General features: G+C 39.6%; 1 protein-coding gene across 15 annotated transcripts in view; it reads left to right on the top strand.

The window, feature by feature from the left end:
- Positions 1-21,594, top strand: part of LOC144016331 (neuronal cell adhesion molecule-like) — a 91,810-nt gene that overhangs the window by 56,822 nt on the left and 13,394 nt on the right. For 6 of the 15 annotated variants that reach the window (XM_077517311.1, XM_077517317.1, XM_077517323.1 and 3 more), the window contains 21 exons: positions 3,450-3,651; positions 5,610-5,715; positions 5,819-6,012; positions 6,103-6,135; positions 7,196-7,318; positions 7,399-7,569; positions 7,822-7,878; positions 10,215-10,326; positions 11,232-11,416; positions 11,498-11,632; positions 11,793-11,936; positions 12,778-12,889; positions 12,953-13,119; positions 13,215-13,362; positions 14,720-14,847; positions 16,565-16,666; positions 17,729-17,929; positions 18,005-18,075; positions 18,718-18,943; positions 19,929-20,044; positions 20,122-20,326. In XM_077517311.1, the coding sequence (XP_077373437.1) occupies positions 3,483-3,651; positions 5,610-5,715; positions 5,819-6,012; positions 6,103-6,135; positions 7,196-7,318; positions 7,399-7,569; positions 7,822-7,878; positions 10,215-10,326; positions 11,232-11,416; positions 11,498-11,632; positions 11,793-11,936; positions 12,778-12,889; positions 12,953-13,119; positions 13,215-13,362; positions 14,720-14,847; positions 16,565-16,666; positions 17,729-17,929; positions 18,005-18,075; positions 18,718-18,943; positions 19,929-20,044; positions 20,122-20,326 (2,905 nt within the window). In that variant the 5' untranslated portion in view covers positions 3,450-3,482. The remainder of the gene's footprint in view (positions 1-3,449; positions 3,652-5,609; positions 5,716-5,818; positions 6,013-6,102; positions 6,136-7,195; positions 7,319-7,398; positions 7,570-7,821; positions 7,879-10,214; positions 10,327-11,231; positions 11,417-11,497; positions 11,633-11,792; positions 11,937-12,777; positions 12,890-12,952; positions 13,120-13,214; positions 13,363-14,719; positions 14,848-16,564; positions 16,667-17,728; positions 17,930-18,004; positions 18,076-18,717; positions 18,944-19,928; positions 20,045-20,121; positions 20,327-21,594) is intronic. The other 9 variants (XM_077517320.1, XM_077517321.1, XM_077517326.1 and 6 more) reach the window with 5 other exon arrangements.

Here is a 21,594-nt window from a genome sequence, read left to right on the forward strand (position 1 = left end):
AAAAGAGCTTGTTGCAACATGGACCTGGTTGATCTCTTATACTTTGCTGCCACCTGCTGGCCGTTTTTTTTTTTTTTTTTTTTTTTTTTAAATAAGTACCATCGCTTTAAGCGACCGCTTCAGGTCAGAAACTGCATCAAAGCCTTCATACAAAAACTCTAGCATACAAAAACCTAAAAACAAAACAAAACGTATAAATATGTTTTTGGGAGTGAATGAGTTAATATTGTGTTTGTGGAATATGAACTGAGCAGCAAAATCCAGCTGTTTTTATCCGCCTCAGGGGGGCGGCCATTTTGGCACTAATGCTGCATTCGAGGATGGTGGGAAGTCTGACTTTTCCGAGTTCAAGCCAGGAAGTGTGTACGGGAACGGCCCCTTGAACTCAGAAATTCCACGAAGAAAAAAAGGACTTCACCGGCGGGCTACGATGTGACGTCATTCTGATTGGTGACCCATTTGGAAACACAGGCCGTGAATGGCAAAACACAATTTACTCGAGTATAAAACTGGATATCTTTCTTCATTCATAAATATTCAACATAACTCCACATAAAAAAAACATACGTGACAGTATTGCCGCTATCTCCCGGCATGAAATTATACGGTCAACTACTTAACTGTATTGAATGCTTATGAAATAACTCAACTCAACTTTATTTATAAAGCGATTTAAGAACAGGCGTTGCTGTATACAAAGTGCTGTACATAAAAAAAAAATAAAAAAAAATTGATCACTATCCGCCATTTTGGTTATTTACATTTGCCTCGAACGCTTTCAGGTCGGAACTGGGAAAAACCCACTCGGATATATCCGACTTCCGACCATCCTCGAATGCAGCATTACTGTCGACTGATAATGACGTCACAGTGCGAAAAGGCTCAGGTAACGACCAATCACAGATCAGCTTGCGATTGTCACATGACCTAACTCAGAAAACAGGTGAGCTGTGATGTCATTTTCAGTTAAAGTACAAACTGATTGTCACATTCACCTAAGTGGGGTGAAATTTGTTCTCCGCACTTGACCCATCTCCCTGGGGGAGTGGTGCATAGTGGGGGCTGCGCTCGGGAATGATATGGTGATTTAAATACCCCCCCCCCCCCCCCTCCCCAATTCCAACCCGTAATAGTGAGTATCAAGAAGGAAGCTAAATGGGTCCCATTTTTATAGTCTTTCGTATGACCCGACCGACGATCTCCCCGTCTCACAGCAGACACACTACCACTAGCCTACTGAGCTGCAGTCAACATCAAGTGGCAAAATGGCCGCCCATTTAGATGGATAAAATGGTAAGGGTTTGAGACTTGAATTCCCACTTTTTTTTGTGTGTCAAAGCCACATGAAGAAGTGCTTATTATCAAACATACGAAAAAAACCAAAACAGGACTATTTAAAATGAAATGAATTTCATGCCACTTTTCTTTACCAAAATCATTGCGCAATGGCAGGCATTTCTGACCTAAGTATCTAGTTAGAAACTCATAAAGTTGCTCAACTTTGTTTGCTTCTTCAAGTGTTGTTGCCATCAAGGATTATGGAAAATAAATCATTTTTGAAAAGGTTGCTCAAGAATAAGATGTGTAAAAAATGGGGTAAACCCTTTCCCTAGCATTAGCATTAGCATTAGCATTAGCATTAGCATTCCCTTTCTTCGTAGGACTTGCGTGTCATTTCGCTCAGTTAGAAAAAGAAAAAAATCTCCAAAGCAAAAACCAGAATGGGAGGCCTTCTGTCTTCCCTCATTGCTTCGCAAAACCAGTCACAGCGGAGCCACACGAGATTAAAATCAAAGTCGTTCGAGCTACGTCAAGTTGACGGCAATGGAACAAAACATAGGAAGTCAAAACGCATACGCATTTAGTCAGAAAAACCTCTTTGTCGTGAATTATGTTGAACTTTGGCTGTTCCACTGTAATTTGTTGGTGAAATTAGACTTGCTCTCGCCTTTCAGCCCCGACTTTGTGATACTACACAGCCGTGTGATTGGCTCACGCCCTCGGCCCAAAACACACGCTCTCTTGGGGGAGCGTGTGAAGGAAGCCAGGGGGCCGCAGACGAGTTCTCTTCCATCATGACCCCCAGGGCGGCGCTAACAAACAAGTCAGTCCCCCAAAGGAGGGTCCGGACGGGGGCCAACTTGTTTGGCTGTCAGGGTCTCTCGTCCCAGACAAAAAAAAAAACCCCATCGGACCTGCCCCGGCGTTACTTCGTGTCTGACAGGCCAATTTTTATTTCTTCTTCTCGTCAACCACAAAGTTCAACGTGTGGCGTTGCGATTAGAAAAACGAGTATGTCTGCCCTCACAGCGACTTTTCCGTTCCGCGCCGACGGCTTTTACAGAGAGATATAAGCGGGCCGGAATATGACTCCCAATTTCAGTTTTCAAGCTTCACAATCTAGGCAAATAAGAAATGATACTGATGCTATCGCTTGGAATAATTGCTTGTTGTGGCTGTGAACTTTGGCTCACATTTTAGTGTGGACAGTGAATACATAATCGTTAGCATTTGCCAAAAAAGGATTTCTGAAACATGTTTCCCAGGTTCACACATGCTTCAGCATTATATATGTTAATTGACAAGTACTCAAATATGGTATGTAACTCAGTCACTCCCAGCCATTTTCACAGAAGCAATCCCGTTCGCTCCCGGCTGTTTTACTGGATATTGACTGATTTTGCAAGGCCCACAGAATATTGTGTTCAATTGCTATAAAAGCATGGAACCCACCAAAAGAAAGATTAAAGTCCCTTCTTTCATCAGGTAAAAAAAAGGATGTTTCTATCTGTTTCTGTTTTGCAGCAATTAGCATTAGAAGAGAGCTAAGTTTCATCAGTTTTCACAAATCTATTTAAAATTGTAAGTAATTTAGCTTTTTTTCTAGATGGCCCTGGTTGATCACCTTTGCTCTGCTGCCACCCGCTGGCCGTTTGTGTAATAACTACCATTTCCGCAAACGTTCTTTGCAGTTGAGAGGCTGCATCAAAGCCTTCTGTATGCTCTAGCATTAAAAAAAACAAAAAAACAAAACAAAACAAAAAAACGTATAAATATGTCTTTGGGACACTTAGAACATTAAAAAAAAACGTCTTTACACGTTATTGGGAGGAAATGAGGTAAAAATGAGATTTTTTTTTTTTTTTTTTTTCCAGTGCAGCTTAACTACATGAAAGGAGGTCGTATTGGGTGATTCCGTGTCTGCAATTGCTTTCCAAATGTTAAGGTCATGTGTATGTGTGTGATCAATATGGCACAGAGGACTGATGGCTTGCGGACCAACAGAGCAACGAAAGCTCATGTTGGCACCCCGCCGAATCGCTCCATTAGCCGCAATGCATGACCATTGATCTGTGTCCACTGTTGCAGAGATGAGTCTCCCTCTCGCTCTCACGTTTTCTCCCGCTAACGTTCTATTTTTTTTTTTTTTTGTCTTTCCGTCCTTGCAGTGTGAGTCAGCGCGCACGTGTCCTGTCGAGCGCATGACTGAGCAGGGAGAGGCGGGGCTATTTGGTGGCGGACCTCGGCGTCGCGCGCTGACGATGGAGAGGAGGAGGATGGGCGAGCCGGACTTGCTGCTGCTGCTGCTGCTGGCGACGGCGGCGGCGTTACTGGGTTGCCCCGCCACAGCACTGGATGTCCCGCTAGATCGTAAGACGACAGGACAAAACACACATCATGCCTCATCAGCTGAAGTGAAATGATTTATAATATGACTTGTAAATGAATAAAAATATTGAGTAAATGCACTAAATCTAATAAGTAGAATGAATTCCATCACAAAGTTTATACCAATACTCACCATAAATTTGTATTTTATAGGTAAATTGATCATTACTATGCGTATAGTATAATGTTCGTGTCCATCCCAATATCATTTTAAATATGCACAATGTACTAGTTTATACAAAAAAATAATAATAATTGGAAAAAAAAATATATTTTTTTTAATTCTGAAGTTTTAAAACTCCATACACAGTTGCTTGGTGTACAAAAATAAAAAATAAAAATCCAAACTAGTTTCGTTATTATTATTATTATTATTATTATTATTATTATTATTATTATTATTATTATTATTATTATTATTATTATTATTATTATTATTATTATTATGTTGTTGTTGTTGTTGTTGTTGTCGTTGTTATAATTATTAGCAATGGGCAAGTACTTAAAGCACTTCTCGGTTATCGGTTTTGGACCTTATTTCAATGTATCTGTGCTTGCGCCCTCCTGTGGCCATTTTACGATCAGGGAGTAGAAATTAGAAGAATAGAAAATGGACACTAGCTTCATTTTAAGGAAAAAATAGGCTATTATATTGGGATATTTAGGACTTTATTGAAACTATATGTCATTGTATTATTTTTTTATATATATATATCAATTTTAGCAAAAGTACCGGTATCGGTACTTGACATTGGTATCGGTGACTACTCAAGAGTTTATTACTCACTGGTATCTGTCGGAAAAAAAAAAAAAAAAAAAGGTATCAAACATTCTTAGTTAGGATTTATAGTATCATTTAATGGCATTTTATAGCATTTTATAATGTTATTACCTGCAATTTAATAAAATATTTTATTACGTATTATTGTAGTATAAATACTATACATGTAATACATTAGTTTTTCTTCTTGAACATATGCATTTAATGATGTCAATATTTTGTAAATTAAAATGCATAATTATAGCGCAGCTATATAGGAACAATAACTAGAAACTCAACCACATGCATTTAGGTGAATCAATTGCATTGCTTCCACACTAATGTATGGTTCTCTTTATTGTGACTTTTGCTGATTCTTTTGTGGGCAAGTTCTGGAAAAATGTAAGTTGCAAGCAAGCAAAGCAGCGATTTGATAATTTGTGCAAGTTGAAACGCTGATTTTTTGTGTGTGTGTGATTTGCAAGTGGAGCCATCATAGCGTGCTGCATGCTTGTTTTGGGTTCTGTTTTATGAGCAATTGGCATTCAGCTTACATGCTTTGAGTTGTGACGCTTGTACAATGCAGTCAATTGTGTTGCGCATGCTTTTATTTATTTTTTTGTTGTGGTTAAAACTGAGAGCGCTTCGATTGCATGTGTCAATGTACGGTAGTTAACTCATTCACTCCCACCCATTTTCACTGATGCAAACCCCTTTACTGGATTTTGACTGCTTTTGCAAGGCCCACAGAGTATTTGTGTTCTATTGCTATAAAACATGGAATCTACCAAAAGAAAAATTAGCATCTCTTCTTTCATCAGGAAAAAAAAGTACATTTCTATCTGTTTCCGTTGTGCAGAAATTGGCATTAGAATATAGCTAAGTTTCATCACAATTTTGTTTAAAACAGTGGGGAAAAGAGTTTTTTGCAACATAGCTCTGTTTGATCTCTTATACTCTGCTGCCACCTGCTGGCTTTTTTTGTAATAACTACCATTGTTTCAAGCGTTTTCTTCAGTTTAGAGGCTGCATCAAAGCCTTTTGTATGCTCTAGCATAAAAAAAAACCAACAACATAAAAAAACGTATAAATACGTCTTTGGGAGCAAATGAGTTAAAAGGTCCTGTTTGCAGCGAAGGTCAAGGTTGAACATCATTTGTATCTCTCCGGTTGCTTTTAGTGCCGCAGCCCCCCACTATTACACACCAGTCCCCCAAGGATTACATCATCGACCCCCGGGAGAACATCGTCATCCACTGTGAGGCCAAAGGGAAGCCTCATCCCAGGTAAGGATGCTCACGTCCATTTTTATAGTTTCAAAAATACCAAAAACAGTTGGGAAAAGTCGAATCCAATCAAAGCCAATCATGTGTTCACGCGGCCGCTCAGTTTCTCCTGGACGAGAAACGGCACCCACTTGGACCTGGAGCAGCACCCCAACGTGCACATGAGGGCCCACTCGGGGACGCTGGTGGTGGACATCAGCAGGGAGCGCGCCGAACATTACGAGGGCGCGTACCAGTGCACGGCCAGGAACACGCACGGGACCGCCGTCTCCAACGACATCGTGGTGCGCCAGCCCAGTAAGTAACTCTGGCGGCTTTTCGGACATTTATTTATTTATTTTCATCTTCGTACTAAACGTGTGTTTTCTTTTCCAAAAAAAAACTAAGTTGAATTTTCCTTCTTAAGGGCGCTACTGAAAGGTAAAGGTTTGCATGGGAAAAGGTGGCATGAAACACTAGCTGGAATTTCCCTTCCTGTATTTATCCAACATGAAAACTGGGAACATTATTTGATCACTTGTTGAATTTGTAAATGTAAATATATTAACAAGCTTTTTTATGGTTATTGATTAGAATAATCGACAGAATATCAGTTAAAAAATGCTCATTGGCACCGATATTTGTCTGTTTGCCTTTTAAAAAAATATGACGGTCGATAGGAGATCAATTTTAAAACTATGTTCACTTCATTTTAAATTTAATAAGTTCAACTTAATAAGAGATGTTGCTGACCTTGGGGATGCTCTGCAGCTTTTGTTTGTGTTTGAAATTGAAACAAAGGTATATTTTAACATTTCAGTTGTTTTGAAATTTTGGAAATTTTCAGTTACTGTAATTTTTTTTATATTTATTTATTTAAAATCTTTATTTAAATATGTATTTATTTATTTATTAAGCTATTTACTTGTTTAAGTTTTCATTTAACATTGAAAAAAAATAGTAACGATAATAATAATAATAATAATAATAATAATAATAATAATAATAATAATAATAATAATAATAATAATAATAATAATAATAATAATAATAAACTTTATTACAGACTTAATGGTCCATATAAAAATTTGAGTTGGTAATTATATAAAACAAAACAAACAAACAAAAAATTGATGCCAATATTTTTTTAATAAGTCGGTTATTATCAGCCTCCTTGACTACTAATAATCAGTATCATTTTTATGAAGAAAAACATCGTTCTAGCTCCACAGTTCAAGACACACAAGCCGTCTCTGAATCAGTTAGATTTTCAGGAGACGGGTGAAGTTTTGGACCGCACGACCACATAAAAACTGGAGATTGTTAATTTCTTAATTTAACTTGGCAAATATATCAATTCAGCAGGAGATCAAATAACGAATCCTCCTACGGTATAATTACCTCACCTGGCCTCATCATTCCTTTTAGCTCTTCATTTCTAATTATCAAGCTTTTAATTCACCTACGATATCTCATGACTTTTTGTTTCAAACCAATCCAGGGTCGCCTTTGTGGTCCAAAGAGAAGATCAAGCCAATCATCATCCAGGAGGGCGTGTCCTTAGTGTTGCCGTGCCGACCCCCCGCCGGCTTTCCTCCTCCCATTGTTTTCTGGATGGACAACAGTAAAACATTTACGCAAATTACGCATCAACTAATTTGTTTGCCAATGCGCAGTGGAATCTGATTTGTTGTCGTTTGTCAGACTTCCAGCGGTTGCCCCAGAGCAACAGGGTGTCCCAGTCGCTCAACGGCGACCTCTACTTCTCCAACGTGCTGCGCGAGGACTCCAGGAACGACTACATCTGCTACGCCCGCTTCCCGCACACGCAGACCATCCAGCAGAAGCAGCCCATCGTCGTCAAGGTCCTCAATCGTAAGTCGTAGCCGTGGTTACGTGCGGCCTCACGCTGGCAGCGTGAAGTTGCTTCCTATCTGCGACCGATTTTGTCGCAGCGACAGTGTGTCTGCTCCTGTACAAGCTACAAAGCCTGCTGTTATTCGCCATAGCCTGATCGTTCCCCATGTCCTCCACGGCCATTTTTTAAATATATTTTTTATTTTATTTTTTATTTTAAAGCATGTTCATGCGCTGGCTTGTTTGAATGCTTGTTTTGTTGTGTTTCAGTGGACGCGATCAATGACACAATGGAAGCGTTTTACAATGACACTGATTTATTTAGTGGTGAGTTTACGGCAAATTACGACTCCCTGCCTTTCTCCCGGTGTTTACCCCCCCCCCCCCTACCCTCACCTTGAACTGCAGCGGAACCTCCAAAGTCGAACACAAACCGTTCCGGGAAGCTGGTTGACTTGCAAGTTGCTCAAAAAAAAACAAAAAAAAACGCACATGCAGTGATGCAGTCAAATACTTAATTGGCATATAGAGTGTAAAGACGTGAAGACAAATGTATATTTTCTTGACTTACAAGTTATTTGGCTGATATTTTATGCTTTGAGTTACAAGTAATTTTCAGATACATCATTGCTAAGTGACAAAAACGGCGCAATTAAGGCACTTCAATGTCCTTAACATGGAAATACAAAAATGAGAATACTTGCAGCAAGCTGCGTTTGGCCACTACTCACACTCACACACTTGTAGTAAGACTCCATTTTGTTATATGTCACTCACAAAGCCACATCCCTTGAAGGTACACACACAACGCATTAATACTAGAGTACCTTTAAGATTCTTTTTAAATATGTTTGTTTGTATGAAACAATACTTTGTTTTTTGTCTGGATGGAACAAATTAAATGGATTTTTAGTTCATTTCAATCTGTAAAACGGATTTAACACATTCATTGCCAGACCAGCAAAAAATGCATCATTTGACGTCTTTTTCCGTCAATGGCAGTGAATGAGTTAATATCTGGGTAGATGGATTTACCATTTTGGACATTGAACAAATTAAATTCGTAAGTCAGTGTACCACTGTACAATAAAGTCATACAGCTCTAATTTACATTAGCATCGGTTTTGGTAATAATAATCTGGTAACATAAAGAAAACAAATGTTTCAAAAATTAGAAAAATAAAAAGGATTAGATATTAAATGTGGGGTGTTCCGTTTTCACTCAGGAAAATGCACTCTATAAATACAGGATGTAGAACTCCTTCTCCAGTCTACACCTCTGGGCTTCTGTTAATGTGTGGTGGTGATTTTTTCCTAAAACCAACCATATTTTGCCATTTTGTGTTTTTTTTGTCAACAGCGGGACATTTTTGTGGACAGGCAGTTGTTTACCCCTCCAACCAATCGCAGAGTGGGGTGTGGCGGGGGGCGTGTCACTCCCGCGGCAACTTGACAGCACGCGCGGATTTTTTGTTTATTTATTTTTCACTCACTCACTCACTCACTCACTCACTCACTCACTCACTCACTCACTCACTCACTCACTCACTCACTCACTCACTCACTCACTCACTCACACAAGTTTGTGTAACAGAAGCCCAGAGGTGTAGATTGAGAAGGAGTTCATGGGTATACATCCTGTATTTATAAAGTGCATTTTCCTGAGTGAAAACGGAAGACTCCGCCTTTACGTTTTTTCAGTCTTTTGGATTTAAAAGCATTCATTACTTAACCTTATTCTATTTGGTTGCAGCATAACAGCTACATGCAGCTTCACCATGTTTACTTTGAACTCTGGGCTCCACAGCTAACCAAAGACTGCAGATTATGACATCATTTCCATTTGTTTTGTTTTAATAATCTGGTGCAAAAGAGTTATCGCAACTCTTTACCATGGCTGGAAAACTTTTTATGGTGGTATCACAAAAAAAAAAAAAAAATCCACACTAAAGAAGCCAAAGAAAAGTTTGTACTCCAAATGGAGGCATTCGACTTTGGAGCTTCCACTGTCCTGTATGGGATCCAGACTTTCCCACCACTAACCCGTCACCCTTAAATTCAAGCCTTTACTCACTATTCTACTGTTAGATACTCGTAGCAGCCCTGTAACACGCCACCCTTCACTCCAAATCAGCCGATTTAATTCGATTCCAGCTTTTTTCCACACCATCCAATCAAAGACCTTCGCTTATCTTTTTTTATGATGTATTTCTTGAATGAGCCTCCTGATAACATCTGTCCAATATTAGACACATCAAGTAGAAGAAGCGTCTAATTTCTCGCTCAATTAACAATTCCGACTGCCTCCTCCTCCTCCTCATTTCTTGTTCTACACGACCTTTGCTTTCTTTCCCATTTGCCCTTTGGCGTGCAAGCTGTTGGATGAAATCGCTCGCATTATTGCCAGCGGCACCTGCGCTTGACGCCTTTACCGGTTTATTGTCAGAAAGTGTTTATCTCATTTGCGTTCATCCATTTCGGTCGCCGTTTATAACCCTCCCAGAGGGCATATCATTAGCCGTAAATTTGCCTGCAAAATGCAAATTGTGGTCTATAAAGCCCGTCGAGAGGTGTGTTTGCAATGCGCTGGCTTATTGCAGATGCCAGTGACATATGGCCTAACCCCAGAGTGATAATAACTGCCGTGTGGGTTGTGACCGCAGAAGAGCCGGCGGATGAGAGGAAGCCCACCTTCCTCATCCCGTCTGGACCATCCAGCTCCAAAATGGTGCTCCGCGGTCAGGTGCTGGAGATGGAGTGCATTGCCGAAGGACTGTACGTATCATCCTGACATATTGTGCATTTTTTGGTTACAATTTGGGCAGACTGAGGTTGTTTTCTATTACATAGTCGCGGCGCACTTGGCAGTTTGTAAGTAGACTAGACTTTAGATTAGGTAAAAGCAGGTCTAAGTTGTGGCACAGGTGATGTAATGTGATTTTGGTGGATTTGATCTAGGCGTATAGTTCCTACTTCACAGCTGTGATTTCTATAAATGGAGATCTGCTTACAGTTTTTAAAAAAAACGTGCGCTATGATCTTCTGAATGGACTGCAGCATGTCACTCTTGTGCTGAATTTAAAAGAGCCACTTTTGTTGCCCTATAAACAAGTTAGGCTAGTGTCTTTCACTTCATGACCAGTCCAAACGAAAAAAACGTGAGACCCTTAAAACATTTTCACTTATGGAGGCAGCACTTCATACCTGTCACTCTCATTTTAATAGCAGGCCATATTGTAATTGCAATGCGGCCTGCTATTAAAATGAGTAATGAATGTAATTGCAATAGTTCAAACACAAAAGCTGACATCTCCATTTTTTTGTTGGGAATTGAGTTTTTTTTTTTTCCTTGCTTCTAGATTAAAGTAAATATATTTTATTTATATATTCCAAATTAATGCATCTTAAGAAATTAAAAGGCTAATTTTTAGGTAATAAATTTTCACTTACCGAAAAGGACATTTCATCACAACCCAGACAGCTCCAAAGAAATAATTTACTTTCTCAAGTCAAGTCAAGTCAAGTCATCTTTCTTTATATAGTTAAAAAAACAACAAAAAAACAAGTCAAAACTTTGTCCAAAACTTGAAAACTGCACAAATTCAATTTTTTTTTAATAATAAAATATGCCAACAAAAATGCCTTTTTTTCCCTCATCTTTCTTCTCGTTCGAATTTAAGCCCCACTCCTGAAATCTCCTGGGCCAAAGTGAGCGGCGACCTCCCGACCGCGCGCGTCTCATTCCTGCATCACCAGAAAATCTTGCGCATCGTCAACGTGTCGGAAGCGGACGCGGGCGACTACCGCTGCACCGCCAAGAACCCGCTGGGCTCAGTCCACCACACCATTCACATCACGGTCAAAGGTGCGTCCTCACAACACACGCGATGATCCATGCGGTGTGTGTGTGTGTGTGTCATGATGAAATCCCTCTTTTGTTTTTCAGCTGCTCCCTACTGGATCAGGGGTGCTCCCAGAAATCTCATCCTGGCCCCAGGAGAGAATGGGTGGCTGATGTGCAGGGCCAGCGGTACCCCGAAGCCCAGCATCCGTTGGGCCATGAACGGCGTTGCCATAGAGCGTGAGTGGACAAACACTGAAAAACACCAAATAAATTTGTCACAAAAAAAGGATATACTGAAATCAATACTTTGGTTGGTTGGTCATTCTCCCAAAGTAGGTTTGTGGTCCAAAAATCCCTTGTCGTTGAAATTCTGTAATAATCCGTTATCCATGAATAGATGCCCCAAAGGACCCCAGCCGGAAAGTGGAGGAGGACACCATCATATTCACCGACGTGCAGACGGAATCCAGCGCCGTGTATCAGTGTAACGTCTCCAACCAACATGGCTACCTCCTCGCCAACGCCTTCGTCAATGTCTTGTGTAAGTCCAGATTCAGAGAACTGTTTTCATTCCCGTGATCCAATTTAGAAAGCAGAGAGCAGCCTAGTGGTGGAGTGGAGCAGCTTTTTTTCATACCTTTTCTCTCATAAATATTAAAAATTGATAAATATGTACGATTGGAAATAGAAATAAGTACGAATAGAAGTTACGAGTTCTGAGAGTTAAGTTGGTGTTGCGAATTGCTTAGTACCGGACGATTCGATTCGCATCCCGATTCATAGGTCACGATTCGATTCGATATCAATTAATCCCGATACAAATTTCTAAGTCAATTGTTGCGATTTTTTTTTTTCACTCAAATTTAGAAAATACTAATCAGTAAACTTGTACATGTAGACTGTAAGATTTGTATGAAAATGTATTATTTATTTATCTGAATCTTCAAGTCAAGTCTCGTCATTTTTTTTTGGGGGGGGGGGGGGGGGGCATATTCTAAGGAAAAAGTGGCAAATTTGCGAAGAAAAAAGCTCATAAATTTGCTTTATAAAGTGTAAAATTTGCGAGTACGCTATGTGTATTTCTTGCAAGTATCTCAGTTTGTTTTCTCTCAATTCTGCCACTTTATAAAGTCACAAATTAGCCACTTAATAAACTCGCAAATTTATGATTTTTTTTGTCTCGCAAATTTGTCACTTTATAAAGTCACCCCAACCCTCACCCTGAATAAAATACTTATGCGTGACCCTAATACACCGTCGTACACAAGCTTCCTGTTTGCTACCAATTAAAAAAAAAAAAAAAAAAAAAAAAAAAAAGTCAAACGTGGCTCTATCCGCATTGATTGGCGCCATCACATTAACCGCCGCATCCGGTTTTCCAGCCGAGCCGCCCAGAGTGCTGACGCCGGCCAACGCGGTCTACCAGGTCGTGAAGAATCACAGAGCCCTGCTGGAGTGCACTTCCTTCGGCTCGCCCATCCCCAAAATTACCTGGTGAGTTAATGAACCTTTAATGTTCCATGAAAAAGCACCAATTGGTTCCGTTTCTATCTTCAGGTTCAAGGAGAGTCCTTCCGGCACGCTAGACGCCGAGACGCACACGGAGCACGACAACGGCACGTTGGAGATCCATGTGGCTCAGCCTCGGAATAGTGGGAAGTACACATGCGTAGCCCGGAATTTTCTCGGGATTTATGAGAATCACGTACACCTGGAAGTCAAAGGTAATCATTGCGAAGGAGTACCGCTAGTGGGAGCCCTCGTCCCACTCTCAGTAAAATATAGTCGCCGTTTGCATTTGAACCTCCTCGCTCGTCAGAACCGACCCGAATCCTGAAGCAGCCGGAGTATCGAATGGTGCAGCGCGGCAAGTCGGTCGTGTTCGAGTGCAAAGTGAAGCACGACCCCTCGCTCGTGCCCATCATGACGTGGCTCAAAGATGACGGGGAGCTGCCCGACGACGAGAGGTGAAAAACAGTTTCCTGCTTGTTTGGAGGAGCACAGCTATCACTTGTCTTTTGTATGCGGGAAAATGGGGGAGTATCAACAACTTGGTTTGAGGGTTTTGCTGCCCCACCAAGCAAAGACAAGCGTAGGCGGTATAAAGTCTTCCAAAAAGTGGTGTAATAAGTACTACTTGATGTGATACTGTCTTCACACTTTCATTTTAACATCGCATAATAAATAAAAGTGGCACCTTTTTTGACACTAGCTCCATCTGCTGGATGGTGTGAGTTACTCCTGCACTTGCCCCAAAATTATATTCAATTGGAAATAATGTATTAGTACAATATTAAAGGGATAACTTGACTCATTGAGCCATTTTCAACAGTAAAAAGTTAGTATTTTGTCTCTAATAAATTTGGTAACTTCATTATTTCTCATGTACAATTAAATTAATTAATTCATTAATTAATTTAAATACTATTTTTTCCACTTGCTGTCGACTGAAGGTGCGATAACCTGTGCTGAGGAAATAGATAACGACCAATCATGTCTCAGTTTGCTGACCAACCCCAGAAAACAGGTGAACCATGATTGGTCGTTACTTATTTCCTCAGCACAGGTGATGTCATCATCAGTCGACAGCAAAAGAAGAAAAATGTTTTTAAAGGTATTAATTATACATGACAAATAATGAAGTTATCGAGCTAATTTTGGACAAAATATGAACTTTTCACTGCTGAAAATGGTTCGGTGAGTCAAGTATCCTTTTAATGTTATTAATAATGTATTCAGATTGATGCTGTTCATTTAATACTCTGTAAGGGGATACATTTTTTTTCATCCAAAATTATTTTAGTATATTCAAAGACTAATTTTTGCCTATCTTTCAATTATCTTTTAATTAAATTAATTAATTTATTTTTTTATTTAAATAAATTGTATTTGAATAAAAAAATATATAAAAATACTTAATTAATTAAAAGTATCTTTTCATTAAAAAGGCTATTACAATATTTTTCTAAAATGAATGAACATTTTCCAGTGTCATTATCAACTGCTAAGGCTATAGAATCAACTTTAATTGACGTGTAATGACATTTTTATTTACACTATAAATATAGTAAAATGTAATTCAATTTTATATAACGTAATGTAGTATGATAGAAATAACATGTATAAATACATACAATATCAAGTGTGGCAAAATGATTATTGCATTTATGAGTAGTGTTGCATATGATGTCATCATTTTTCCGTTACAATGTTTTTCAATATAATCGTCACCTTTACGCCCATTATATCTGTTTGACTCACATTCCTAAATAATATGGTTGGTCCCGAGACCTAATCTGAAAATATTTGATTTATTGCATGAAGCAGATTTGTTGTGGACGCCGACAGCCTCACCATCGCCGACGTGATGGAGGGCGACGCCGGCGTGTACACGTGCATCATGAACACGACGCTGGACCACGATTCGGCCAGCGCCGAGCTCACCGTCGTCGGTATGCGCCCGGATTCGTTTTCGAGCTCCACCTAACTGTTTTGTTGACTTGCAAGACTTTTAGTGGATTCACTCGACAGATGGTTTACATTCTGCGCGGAAATATTTGTCGTCGGTTAATCTTTGTTTTAATCACTTCACACGCCGACCCGGCAGAGGCCACGCCAACACCGCCTGTTGTCAACGGTAACACCTGAAGCAATATGGGCTCCACTTTTCTTTTGGGATGTTTTTTTTATTTTTTTTTGTGAACTGATGCACGTGCATCTTCTTGAGGATGCCATTTGATGATGCGTATTCCATTTTTCATTGTTTTGTATGAGGGTAGCTATTGGTTAGCATGTCTGCTTCACAGTCAGGGTTTGAATTTCCATTTGGAGTTTGCATGTTCTCTACACTGTAAAAATAAATAAATAAATAAATATATTAAATAAATAAAATAAAATAAAAATTAAAAAAAAGAGAGAGTAATATTCTGTAATATAATATTCACTATTCGCTATAAGTAATATTCACTTGGAAAAAAAAAACTAGTAAAGTTTTATCATTCCGAAATTCTAAGTAAATTTTACAAGAATTTCGAATACGCAAAAAAAAAAAAGAAAAAAAAAAAAAAAAAGCTACTCAAGGGTTGAGGAACAAATCCACAACCGAAAATGCCACACATTCTGGATTCATTACAAATCAACTGAAATATTGCAAGCCTTTTATTACTTTAATATTGCTGATTATGGCTTCCAGCTTGAGAAAACTCAAATATCCTATCTCAAAATATTAGAATATTTCCTCAGACCAAGTTAAAAAACAAAAAAAATGCCATAATCAGCAATATTAAAACAATAAAAGGCTTGCAATATTTCAGTTGATTTGTAATGAATCCAAAATGTATGGCATTTGTGCTTATTTAATTGCATTACAGAAAATAATGGACTTTATCACAATATTCTAATTTTCTGAGACAGTCCTGTATATTGACGGTGTGATGCGAAATCCTGGTTCGGTACCAAGACCCGTTTTTAAGTCTCATTTTGGACGCACCAGCAATGCAGTACAGTGGCAAAGAGCAAGAGTGGCATGGCTCAGGTGGTAGAGTGGCTGTCTCCCAAGATGAAGGTCATGAGTTTGTTTCTCAACCCTTGAGCAACTTAAAAAATAAATAAAATGGTTAAATGTACTCAAAATCTTGTAAAATTTACTTAGAATTTCTGAGGGAAAAACGTTTTTTTTCAAGTAAAAATTACTCTTTTATTATTATTATTTACAGTGCATGATTGTTGTTAGATTCACTGAAGACTCTGAAGGGATGTTTGCCTTTCGCTCCAAAGTCACCTCCATTAGACTCCAGTTTACCTGCTATGCTAATGAGGAAAAGTTCTGCCCAAAATGGATGGATAAATGTTCAGTATGATACATTGAGTCAAGAGAAAGGCCATTTCCCATTTGCGTTTGAGTAGAGGATGATTTGCGATGCAGTCACGTGTCAAACGCGCTCGTCAGTCATTTAGCCCGAGCATGCGTTGCGCATTATGCGAGTCCAAACGCATCGATTTCGCCGCCTCATCCCGAGCGATCGCTCACGCTCGACATCCGTCTGTTCGTATGCATGAGGCGCCGCTTGCACGAGTACGTCTTCATTTGTGTCTTCTCGTGGCATGAACCCGACGGCGTCCGTCTTTGGCGTCGACTCTGACGCCTTTTCGTGTCGCGTCTTCCCTCAGAGAGACCCGAACCTCCGACCGACCTGGAGTTGACGGACCACAAAAAGAGGAGCGTGCAACTCACCTGGATACCTGGCGATGAGCACAACAGTCCAATTGAGAGTATGTGTGAATATGGCGCTGAATGGTCTGAACTCCTTTTTTTCCCCCATATCACCGATACCAAGTATTGATATCACTATTTAATGCATAAAATTTCCCTCCAAAAAACAATGACAGGAAGGAAGCCATATGTATCCCAATAAAATTGTATTATTGCAATTTTCCATTAGAATTTTTAGTTCCTGATCGTAAAATGACCATAAGAGGGCGCTGCCGTCGCGATATCTTGAAATAATACCAGATATCAGTACTCTCCCATCCCAACATGCACATTTAGCCAGATATCGAACTCTGCTTTCGATCCAGGAGATGTCACGGTTAATCTTTAACCGTCAACTAATTTTATAGATTGCTATCTAACAGGCTATATAAATTACCAAACCATTAGCTTCACTTAATTTCACAATTAAGTTAGGCTATACGTATATGGCACTAACCTTGAGTTTACCAACCGTCTAGTCTTAAAATGTAATCCAGCAGCAGTCGTAATTTACGCTGTTACGATCTAGATCTACCGATCAAGAGGTCATATAAAAACAATTTTATTCTAAAGTTTTACTGCTGCCACATTATCAAAGCTAATGAAAAATTTGGACCACGACGAACAGCAATGAAAAGTGACGATGGGCTGCTAATAGCTTAATGCTAACAAAATGTGAAACGGCATCTATGTGCTCACAGAAATTAGCATAAATGTTATGAAATAAAAAAAAATCGTCAAACAATCGCTACTTCAACATACATGGAGTAGAAACATGCAAAAAAGAGTGAACAACAAAAGTCACAAGCATGTATTCTCTCTGCTCTGTGTGAGAAAAAAAATATTACTGGAGCTTTATTGATGACCTACTCTTCTTCTTGCTTTTAATTAGACTGCATCTCTTGCAGTCGACCTCAGTGCTGCCCAGCATGTTGTGGCACAATGTGGTACTACACTAAAGCCACACTAAATTTTTGCCCGTATAATGTAACAAAGCCATGAAAAAAAAAAATCTGTGAAATATTTGATTAAATGCCTTTCTTTTGTGTGTGTTTTTTTTTATTTTATTTTTTTTTACACAGAATTTCTGATTCAGTATGAAGACTCCCTCCACCACCACAGAGGTCACTGGCACAACCTTACCGAGGTCCCCGGTACCAAGACCACAGCTCGCCTGAAGCTGTCACCGTACGTTCACTACACCTTTCGAGTCCTCGCGGTCAATGCCATGGGCGTCAGCCGACCCAGTTTCCCCTCCAAGATGTATAAGACCGAGCCTGCAGGTACTGCAAACCCAGAGTGAAATGTTCTTTCCTGCGGGGAATTTGAATGTAACTTATATTCTTTCACCCGAAAAGCTCCAGATGAGAATCCAACAGATGTACATGGATTTGGAACAGAACGTGACAATCTTGTCATCTCATGGAAGGTATGTTTTCACAAAGTGGAGTGGTACCTTGACCTTGGAGTGGCCCAACTTACTAGTTTTCTAGTTTCCTGTGAACATTCATTGATCTTCTCAAACCTCCTGTCAGGGTTACCTGTTTGACATGTATTAAACACGACACAAAAAGGAGAGAAGACACTGTTCAGGGCTCACGAGGAGAGAGGAGAGGAACTGACTGATACAATTCACTCCTGCACTCTCTGAGGATTCCTCTCCTCACTCTCTCTATTTATTTGTTTTTTCACGCACTTTCCGTGCCCCTAGTTACATGGGTGTTCCAACCCTAAAAATGCAAATGCAAGGCATAGTTGTGCATGTAAGTGGAAGATTGCTGAGTACATGTGTGGTCAAGTTTGCAATCATTTCTTAACAGAAAACAGGCGACCTCAGCAGACTGGCTCGAACCATTCTGCTGCGTTAGATGTTGTGGTTCTTCAGCTTTTTGAGTCATCTTCAAATAGCCAGGCTATGTGAAATATATGATAAGATAACATATGTGGCTAGTCTATATGAATGTGAGTGCAATCAAAACATTCTTCATTGCAAGCAGAAGCAGTTCTTCATTACAGCAAATGCATGATAACTTATTATTTACAATTGTTCCTACACCTCCTTTTCCCATAGCCGCTTTCAGGCCTCCAGGCCAACGGGCCAGGATTCCATTACCTAGTGATGTGGAGACAGAAGAACTTGGAAACCGATTGGGTCACGGCGACCGTAGCCAACAACTCCAACTTCGTGGTGTCGGGGACGCCCACGTTTGTTCCGTACGAGCTCAAAGTTCAGGCCGTGAATGACTACGGCGCCGCGCCCGAGCCCGCCGTTGCCCTGGGCCACTCTGGAGAGGATCGTAAGTTCAACTGCTCCTTCTCCAGTCTGTCCTTTTCACCTCTGCAAAGCGCGGCAACTCAAATAAATAAATACAGTGAAACCATGTTTAGCACAAAGGTTGTGTTCCAGACCCACTCGTCATGGTTGAAAATCTGCAATATAGAGAGCAGATTAATATTTTTTTATACTGCTACCCCTCCCACATGCAGTAAACATTTTTTTTTAACATAGATTTGAAAAAAAAAATGCAAACATAAAATGTATAAAACACATTGAAAGTATTTGTTTACCCACAAGAGGTGTTATGTCAGTTTGAGCTAGAATGCTAACTAATACTATTCATGAGCTTCATTTGACGGTGGTATGTTTGTGGTGAATCACTACACTATTAGGGCTGGGTATTGCCGCCAACCTCACGATACGATACGTATCACGATACGTATCGCGATACATATGTATCCCAAATAAGACACTTTTTTTTTTTTTTTTAAACAAAATATAGGAAAATTGGTACACTGAGACACGTGCCATGTTAAGTTTATCAATAAATGAATGTTTACATTCTTCCTCTGCTTTCATTTTTCTTAGCAAGACACAGTGTCCAATCACCGGTGAGCTATTTTTGCATTAATTGAAGGCAATTAACTTCAAAGACGCTGCTGGTTTTTATTTTTTAGGTACAGTGCAAGCTGCAAAGGCAAACGTGAACTGCCGATTTAAAGTTAACGAGCAATATCGATTCGATTCTGTGATGAGGCCCGCAACGATATATTGCCGTATCGATTTTTTGAGCACACCCCTATATACTATACTATACTATACTATAGCTACGCAATAGTCATTTATGTTTGCGTACATGTAGTTGATGCTTTATGATCCTCCACTATCTTGTGGCGTCTTTACACAAATACAAACCTTTGAAGGGTAGGAGGGGTCAATTATTTCACTCTCTCTATCTCTTTCCCAAAAACTACTGACGGTGTATTTCTGTTTCTTCACGATAGTGCCGGCCGTTGCTCCACAATCTGTGCAGGCGTACGTGTTGAACAGCACCCTGGCGGAAATCCATTGGGAGCCCGTGCCTCAAAAACTAATACGTGGATACCTCAAAGGCTACAAGGTACGGCATAATGAGCCTGGGAATCGACCGAAACGCCAGCAGCATAAGTCCGACGACTGAGCATCCCATTTTGGCAGGTGTATTACTGGCGAGAGCGCAGTCTGCACAAGCACAACCCGCATCACACGGAGAAGCAGATCCTGACCTTCAGCGGCAACCACAGCAAGGGAAAGCTGCCGGGCCTGCACCCCTTCAGTCTGTATTCATTTAACGTCAGGGTGTATAACGGCAAGGGAGAGGGTCCCCCGAGTAACAACCAGCAGTTTGAGACCCCCGAAGGAGGTGAGAGAAGGAATATTCTGTTTTACTATTCCTTGTAGGTTTCAAATGGGCTGAGTTGGATAACGTTAAGAACGGCTTTTCAATCATTGGTCTTTACCGTATTTTTCGTAATATAAGACACATTTTGGGGAGAATTATTTTTATTTGACAAAAAAACAAGACTAAGAACAGTAGAGCTCAGACTGTACCCAAAATCCCCGATCAATAATTGATCATTGTTTTTCTTTATAGTTTAAAATGGCTTACCACAAGTACAATTTCATGTCATATTGTGGCCCAAGGTAGAATCCTGGTCAGTTATTTTGCTATTTGTTGCGGTAAATACTAAATTTTTCTATTAGCGGAAGCCACACGCTAAACTAGCGATACACATTAGCTGACATTACAACTTTTTTTTCTTCTTCTTCTTCTTCTTCTTCTACTACTTTGTCTACTATTTCTTCTTCTTCTTCTTCTACTACTACTATTTCTTCTTCTACTCCTACTACTTCTTCTATTAGTGCTACTTCTTAGTACAAATTGTTTATAATATTTTGAAGAAATTATCTCTTGTGTTGAGTAGAATATCCTGATTTCATTTTTGTCATGTTATTTATGTTTTATTTTATTTTTCTTTTGGGTATGTAATTTACAATTGTATGTGTGCATTCTATATTTGATTCTTCGTCATTTTTTTCTTTGTAAACTACTGTTCTCTTGGCAGTTATTGTTGATTTGTATTGAAAATGTTTGATTGTTGCCATGTTTGTATGTCCTTCTTCTTTTTCTTCTTCTTCTTTTTATTCTTCTTCTTTTTATTCTTCTTCTTCTGCTTCTGCTTCTTCTTCTTCTGCTTCTTCTTCTTCAACAACAACTTCTTCGTCTTCTACTACTACTACTACTACTACTACTACTACTTTCTTTTGGCAGTTGGTTGAAAAATGTTTGATTGTTGCCAAGTTTGTATGTCTTACAGCTAATAAAAAAAAGAAGTTGACAAATACTCTTAGTGCATTAGCGCCACCATCTTGAGCTAACTATTGAATAGTCGTTTATGTAACATGGGTTCATGACTGTGTACATGCTAGAATCACGGGTTTGTTGCTTTATAATCATCTCCATTAGAAGTGCTCTGCTAAAGATATCACATGATTAAGATGCTGGGGGTTAGTATTATGCCAACCAAGAAGTAGTCATGGTAACTAATGTGTGCCGTACCGCTAGTTTAGCATACAACATCTGCCACAACAAGGATTTACTGTTTACAGCACCATAACGTGAAATAACTG

This window comes from Festucalex cinctus, chromosome 3 (assembly GCF_051991245.1).
Source record: "Festucalex cinctus isolate MCC-2025b chromosome 3, RoL_Fcin_1.0, whole genome shotgun sequence".
Classification (NCBI taxonomy): Eukaryota; Metazoa; Chordata; class Actinopteri; order Syngnathiformes; family Syngnathidae; genus Festucalex; species Festucalex cinctus.